General features: G+C 34.0%; 1 protein-coding gene across 4 annotated transcripts in view; it reads left to right on the forward strand.

Annotated features, from left to right (window-relative positions):
• LOC107689227 (vezatin-like) overlaps positions 1-7,341 on the forward strand; it is a 32,465-nt gene that overhangs the window by 15,000 nt on the left and 10,124 nt on the right. For 3 of the 4 annotated variants that reach the window (XM_016487157.1, XM_016487158.1, XM_016487155.1), the window contains 4 exons: positions 2,714-2,863; positions 2,961-3,108; positions 4,268-4,596; positions 5,696-5,889. In XM_016487157.1, the coding sequence (XP_016342643.1) occupies positions 2,714-2,863; positions 2,961-3,108; positions 4,268-4,596; positions 5,696-5,889 (821 nt within the window). The remainder of the gene's footprint in view (positions 1-2,713; positions 2,864-2,960; positions 3,109-4,267; positions 4,597-5,695; positions 5,890-7,341) is intronic. The other variant, XM_016487156.1, reaches the window with a different exon arrangement.

Consider the following 7,341-nt stretch of genomic DNA (forward strand, 5'->3'; position numbering starts at 1 on the left):
TATAGGTTTTTAACGCTCTAAAAGCTCTTTAGTCCAAATATACTACAAGCTAGTCAGTGTATTCAGTAGGCGTAATGTATTTTAAGTTTCTTCAGAGGTATAAGGTATTGCAAGTATTGCATACAACAATAATTAAACTGCATTGACATAAAAAAGAAAATGTACTTTTGGTACTTTTAAAAGCAAATACTTCTGTACTTTTACTTAAGTAAAAATCTGTCTTTACAACTTTCACTTGTAATGGAGTAATATTTGACCAGCAGTATCTGTACTTTCACTCAAGTAATGGAATTGTGTACTTTGTCCACCTCTGCATCTTATTTTATGTTTGTTTATGTGGTGTTTTGTATGGAAGCTTATTTCCGACACAGAATTAGAAAATATAAAATATAGAAAAGGTAATTGCAACTTTATATCTCATTCTGACCTTTTTTTCTCACAACTGTCAGTTTATATCTTAAAATACATTTTTTTCTTAGAATGTCTGACAGTTGTCAGTTATGAACTTGCAATTGCTAGTTAACATCTGAACGGTATTCTATATGTAAACTCACTGTTCTGACTTTTTGTCTCAGAATTGTGATTTTACAACATGCGACTACTAGATGTATACTCGTATAATTATGAGAAAGTCAGAATAGTGAAATGTAAAACTAGTTGAGATATAAACTTACATTCTGGGAAAAAGGTCGAAATTGTGAAATGTGAACTCCGAATTCGGAGAAAAAATAAAAATTGCGAGATATAAACTCTCAATTACGAGTTTACAACTTATAAACTTGGAACTATGAGGGGAAAAAAGTCAAAATTGTGAGATAAAAACTCGCAATTTTGAGATGTCGTCAAGAGTTGTAATTACCTTTTTAATATTTTTATTTCATGGCGGAAATAAGCATTATTTATGAAATTTGACGTTGCAGTGTTTTTCATTTTTGTGAGATTTTGTTTTTCTGCATGAAAATCAGTGATTATTTCTGCGTCCGTTTTGTACTAGACAGTTTTGCAGTTGTTTAAAGCTGAAGTGTGTTCTTTCTGTGCAACTGAGTAACTCTGTTTCAGACAGGTTTCCTAAACACTCCTGTTTATAGTCGCTCAAACCAGCTGAGCAAAATGCTGGTTAACGTCACCTTATGAATGGCATATTTATAGTCAACTTTAGAGTCTGGACATGAATCTGGGATAGGAGAAAGTATTTTAACAAAATATTACACACCTCATCTTTAAATTTTAGGATTTTTTAACTGTATTCCTGTTTGGAATGATATGTGAATTATTTGACTTAATTGGTGCCTTTTTTTCCAAATGTGTTATTATTTCTGGTGATTTGGAGAAGCAGCTCAATTTTGCACGACTCACAGTTTTGAATGTTCCTCATTTTGAGTGGAAATATGAGCTTGAATCGCTTCAAATTTTCAGTATTTAGAATTAGTAATTTTGAGCTGTTAAACTGCAGGACTACTAACTTGGCATGCTATATAAACATGTAGCATACTTTTTTTTTTTTTACAAATATAAGTAAAAAAAAAAAGTATAATGCATGCGAGTTACTGTCATGGGCTCATGTCCTCTATATAAATGAATACCTGTTATGTGTATGTGTTTAGATATAGATTTAATAATTTAGTTATATGTGTATGAGGTTTGTGTGCTCTGTGGTGTGCATGTTGAGTGTAATTTGTCTTTCACTAGATATAATAAGTGTAATTATTATTAGTAATATTGCCGTTCATGATTTATTACTTTATTGAAATTCAGTCTTTTGTCTAGCAAGCATGCATTAAATTGATAAAAAGTGGCAGTAAAGATTTCTACACTGTTACAAAAAAAATCTATTTCAAATCAATGCCGTTCTAAATTTTTTGAAATAGAGTAGCATGAGCAGCACAAGTGTTTTCAACATCGATAACAATTAGAAATGTTTCTTGAGCAGCATATTAGAATGATTTCTGAAGGATCATGTGACACTGAAGACGAACAGCTGAAACTTTAGCTTCTCCAATCACAGGAATAAATTACATTTTAAATATATATTCAAATAGAATTTTTTTTTTTTAAATTATGATAACATTTCACGATATTATTCTTTCAAAATACATTAAAAAAAATCTTACTGACCCAAACTTTTGAACTAATCACAGGAATAAATTACATTTTAAATATATATTCAAATAGAAAAAAAAATATTTTAAATTATGATAACATTTCACGATATTATTCTTTCAAAATACATTAAAAAAAATCTTACTGACCCAAACTTTTGAACTAGTGTATTCGTTTGTCATTATTTGTTATTTTTGTGTTCTGTGTGTTACGTTGTTACATAGTGTTAAGGCCCGTTCACATCAAGGACGATAACTATAAAGATAACGATAAAGATATAGTTTTAAAAATCGTTCTCAATATTAAAGAATAGCAGAGTCCATACCATAACGATAAAGGCACAGAGAAACGATATCGTTGGAATCACTTCCAGAACGATTATTTCCAGCTGATGAACGATAAAAACATTGACACCCAATCAGAATCCATCCTGCTGTAACGAGCTGGAGATTTTAAAGCGGCAGATGAGCATGTGCTTAGAATAAACAGACGATATCGTTCTTGGTGTGAACGGGGCTTTAGTCTTGTAGTATTATGTGTGTTGTTTGTGATGTGTGTCTGCCCTGATGGTTCTCGGACGTCTGCACAGTTGGATCACATTTCACTTGTCAAGTTTACTCGACAGGGTGAGTGGCGCCTGTCCCTTTAACAGGGCGGGGCAGCTTCGCAGCCAGCAGCTGATTGGTCTACGGAAGGTGGCCTATCAGAGTCTTCGCTGCGCATTCCGAGCCTCTCGCCTCGCCACATGCGTCATGCTCAAGTCATATCCTGATCCAACAGCATCATTTGTGATCAACAGCTTTTACAATATGATTTCGGAACATTTAATTCACTTGGTTGAGTCCTTGACTGTGTTTCACATTTCCGCTGAACTCGGAGATTGACAATGTCACCAACTACGTGTCCACCGTGCCAATCAGAGAGCTTGGTCTCGGTCTGGGGGTGGAGCATCTTTCTGACGATCAGGCACAAGAACTGACCAATGATTACAGTCTGCCTGCACTCAAGGTACAGAAACTTACACTGTTGAATAGGGCTGAGCGCTATAGCTGAATTTCTTGAAATTTCTTGAAAATATTCTTAATATTTGATAGTGTTTTGACAGTATTTAGGTTTGATGATGATCATGATATTTATCTGATTTTTTGTGAAAAAGTCATTTTTATTCTACCCAAGGCACTCGTTGAATTGTTCGTTTGTTCGCATTATATTAATAAAAAACAATATTTACCTACTTATATTTTTCATGAAACATGAAACAAAATTGGTTTTATTGGTTACACAATATTTATCTTGTAAAGATACTGAATTTTTTTTACTATTTATATATATATATTAGTGCTGTCAAACGATTAATCGCAACCAAATTAAAAGTTTTTGTTTACATAATATATGTGTGTGTACTGTATATTTAATATGTATATATAAATACAAACATACAGATTTAAGAGAAATATGTTATTGTATGTTATTATATGTTATTGAAATATGTTTATATATAAAATATATTTATATATAATATAAAATATAAGAATATAAATATATAAATGTATATACAATAAACTGTACAATAAACAATATATACTGTATGTGTGTGTATTTATATATACATAATAAATATGTATATGTATATATATATGTATATATATTTATGTGTGTGTGTGCATTTTATTGATTATTTATTCAAATATTTTTGTACATTAGTATTGTATTATATAAATTAAATGTAATAAATACCAGTATTTACCTATTTACATATTTTTCATGAAACATTTCATCAAGCACATGAAATGGCATTCTGGGACTTTTGTGAAAGTTGTCCATTGATGATGCAGAATTAATTATTTGGATTAAATCATTGAATTTGACCATTTGAAAGAAATAAAATCATAGTTTGAAAAATCATAGCCCTAAAATCATAGTTCACAATCTTTAGCCCTTACCTGCTATTTTTGAGTTAAGAAGACACAAGGAAAGAGGCACTATTCCACACCTAATTGTCAAATAAAAGACATATTAATATTACAACATTCATAATGCTGTTCTTTGTAGCATTAACATAACCATTGCGACTGTACTGATAATTATTCAATATAGGCTATTGCCCAGCCCTATTGTTGACACAAATGCACATCATTCTCTTCAATAACCTTTGATTGTTTTGCAGATGTTGTTCCAGTTGTGGGTTGGGCAGAGCTCAGAGTTTTTCCGGCGGTTAGCTCTGTTATTGTCTCCAGGGAGGGAGGAGCTTGACTCCAGGTCCAGCCCCCTCACATACAGCAGCGTCCCGTTGATTACTGACTCTCTCCATCGCACGCTGGCCGCTTGCCTCGGAAATCTTCAACGCAGCTTTGATTTCCATCGCTACTTTGAAACGCAGCACCAGTCGCTGCCCTCAGAAAGAAATGGACGCGCTCAGCAGAAGTGTAGAGAGCTCAATTCTCTGCACACATCTGTCCGCAGTTTACAACTTCACCTGAAAACACTCTTAAACGAGTATGTACCACTTAGGGTTTATTGTTATTTTAATTTTTTTTACAGCTTTGTGTTGTTTTAAAGGGTTAGTTCACCCAAAAATTAAAATTCGGTCATTAATTACTCACCCTCATGTCGTTCCAAACCCGTAAGACCTTCGTTCATCTTCAGAACACAAATTAAGATATTTTGATGAAATCTGAGAGCTTTCTGATCCTCCCATATACTGCAATGCAACTGTAATGTTCCCAGGTCCAGAAATGTAGCAAGGACATCGTTAAAACAGTCCATGTGACATCAGTGGTTCAACTTCAATTTTATGAAGGTATGAGAATACTTTGTGTGCAAAGAAAACAAAAATAATGACTTTATTTAACAATTCTTCTCCCTCGAGTTACCGTCTTCCACCATTTTGGAGAGTATCACAATGCATACACATGCTTTCCCCTAAGCGTAAAAAACGCTGATTAAGTTCATGTGTGCACTTTCCCCCCCTAATGTAAACATTACATTGATTGCATTCTTGTGTACTCTCCAAAATGGTGGAAGACGCACTGCGGGTGGGAAGAATTGTTGAATAAATAATTTTTTCTTTGCGCACAAAAGTATTCTCGTAGCTTCGCAAAATTGAAGTTGAGCCACTGACGTCACATGAACTGTTTTACCGATATATCCTTGCTACATTTCTGGGTCTGGGAACATTACAGTTGCGTTGCAGTATATGGGAGGACCAGAAAGCTCTCAGATTTCATCAAAAATATCTTAATTTGTGTTCCGAAGATGAACGAAGGTCTTACGGGTTTGGAACGTCATGAGGGTGAGTAATTAATTAAGTTAAATTAATTAAATAATTAAGACAGCATTTCCATTTTGAGGTGAACTAACCCTTTAAATTACCAAAAATTGCTGAAATTAATACATTTCTAAAAAAAAAAAAAATTATTATTAAAAGTTCACAAAAAAAAATAAGATTGATTTACTCTAATATATACAGTATATATATATATATATATATATATATATATATATATATACAGTGCACAAACTATGCCAGTATAACACCCTGGTTATAGAATAAGCTGATGCTAATTTTTTTTAATTTTATTTTGTCTTCTCATAGGGTCATAATTCTTGAGGATGATCTGGAAAAGTTCATGGTTGCTAAGGAGACGGAGGAGATGACGTGTGCGGGATATCAGGATCTGAAGGAGCGTCTGCAGCTGCTGCAGCCTCACATGCAGGCCAGCACCTGCTGCTGGGACGACACACTCGCGCAGGTCGACCGCATGCTACGCCGAGTCTCCAGCTGCCCAGGTCAGAGGTCATCCTCTCAACCAATCACTGCACACTGCTTTGGAATTTGAATGAATGACTGTTTTGTTACACTTTTTGTTTCATTCATGTGCTAATCTGTTTTTAATTGTGTTTTAGAGTTTTTTTTTTATTTTTTAGTTAGTTTAGTTATAATTTAGTATTGTCCTAAGAAATGGCACCTAAATTAAATTTGAGACATATTAAATGACTTAAAATTAAAAAATTCATGATTACTGGGGTACAATCAGGCCTCTTCAAACGTCCCTCTTAAAGGAGTAGTTCACCCAAAAATAAAAATTTCTTTATCATTATGTACTCACTGAAATTATATTCCAAATCTTTATGCTTTTTTTGAGAAACAATTTATACAAATAATAAAATCAAAAGATAGCTCACCCAAAAATGAAAATTCTGTCGTTATATACTCACCATCATGTCGTTCCAAACTTGTAGGAGTTTCTTTCTTATGTTGAACATAAAAGAATATATTTTGCAGAATGCTGGTAATTGAACAGTTGATGGTCCCCATTGACTTCAATAGTATTTCTTTCCCTACTATGGAAGTCAATGGGGACCAACAACTGTTTGGTTCTTCAACATATCTTCTTTCGTGTTCAACATTTTTTGGTGAACTATTCCTTTAATAATTTTATTAAGCAAGGCCCCATTAAATTGATCAAAAGTGACAGTTAAGACCCCAATCACACCGAACGTGTTTTTTAGGCCTGAAAACGCGAGGCGCACCGCGCTGCCTTTTTTTTTTTTTTTTTTGGTGGCCACTTTTCACGATGCAAAAAATATATGAATATAATTTTACATGAATGTGTTTCTGAGGGGAACTGGCTGTTTTCAGAAAAGTTTACATGATATTTTCTTTTCATCTTGCCTCCGTATAATGCATTTAAATTAGTGTTCATAAGCGCAGTGCTGCTTTGTTTACAGCGGTAACCAAGGAAATGCTGTATTAGGCCCCGATCACACCGAATGCGTTTTTTAGGTCTGAAAACGCGAGGCGCACCGCACTGCTTTATTTTGGTGATTTTTAAAAAAGAGCAGTGCGCTGCGTTTTTTTTATGTTGCTAGGCAACCACCAAATCAGCTGTCCTGTCAGTCTAATCAAAGGATTATAGCGCGAGCGCTCTAAAATCTTTGGTTTTGCTGTTAAGTAAACTGTCATATTAGTAGAAACCTTAAAAAAATACATCTCTGGGTAACCCGCGACAGACACCAAAAGTTTCTCCTCCATCATCGCAGTTTCCGGCCTTTCTAAGCAACGGTAAACTTTTGTCACCACAATGGAATGCCCGCCTTTCCGTTCATTCGATTGGACAATGGAAAAAAAACCGCGAATGATGTCCGGTGCTTTTCCGAGTTGCTTTTTTTTTTTAACTTAAAGGGTTAGTTCACCCAAAAATGAAAATTAGCCCATAAATTACTCACCCTCAAGTCATC

This window comes from Sinocyclocheilus anshuiensis, unplaced genomic scaffold (assembly GCF_001515605.1).
Source record: "Sinocyclocheilus anshuiensis isolate Anshui unplaced genomic scaffold, SAMN03320099.WGS_v1.1 scaffold882, whole genome shotgun sequence".
In the NCBI taxonomy this organism is placed as follows: Eukaryota; Metazoa; Chordata; class Actinopteri; order Cypriniformes; family Cyprinidae; genus Sinocyclocheilus; species Sinocyclocheilus anshuiensis.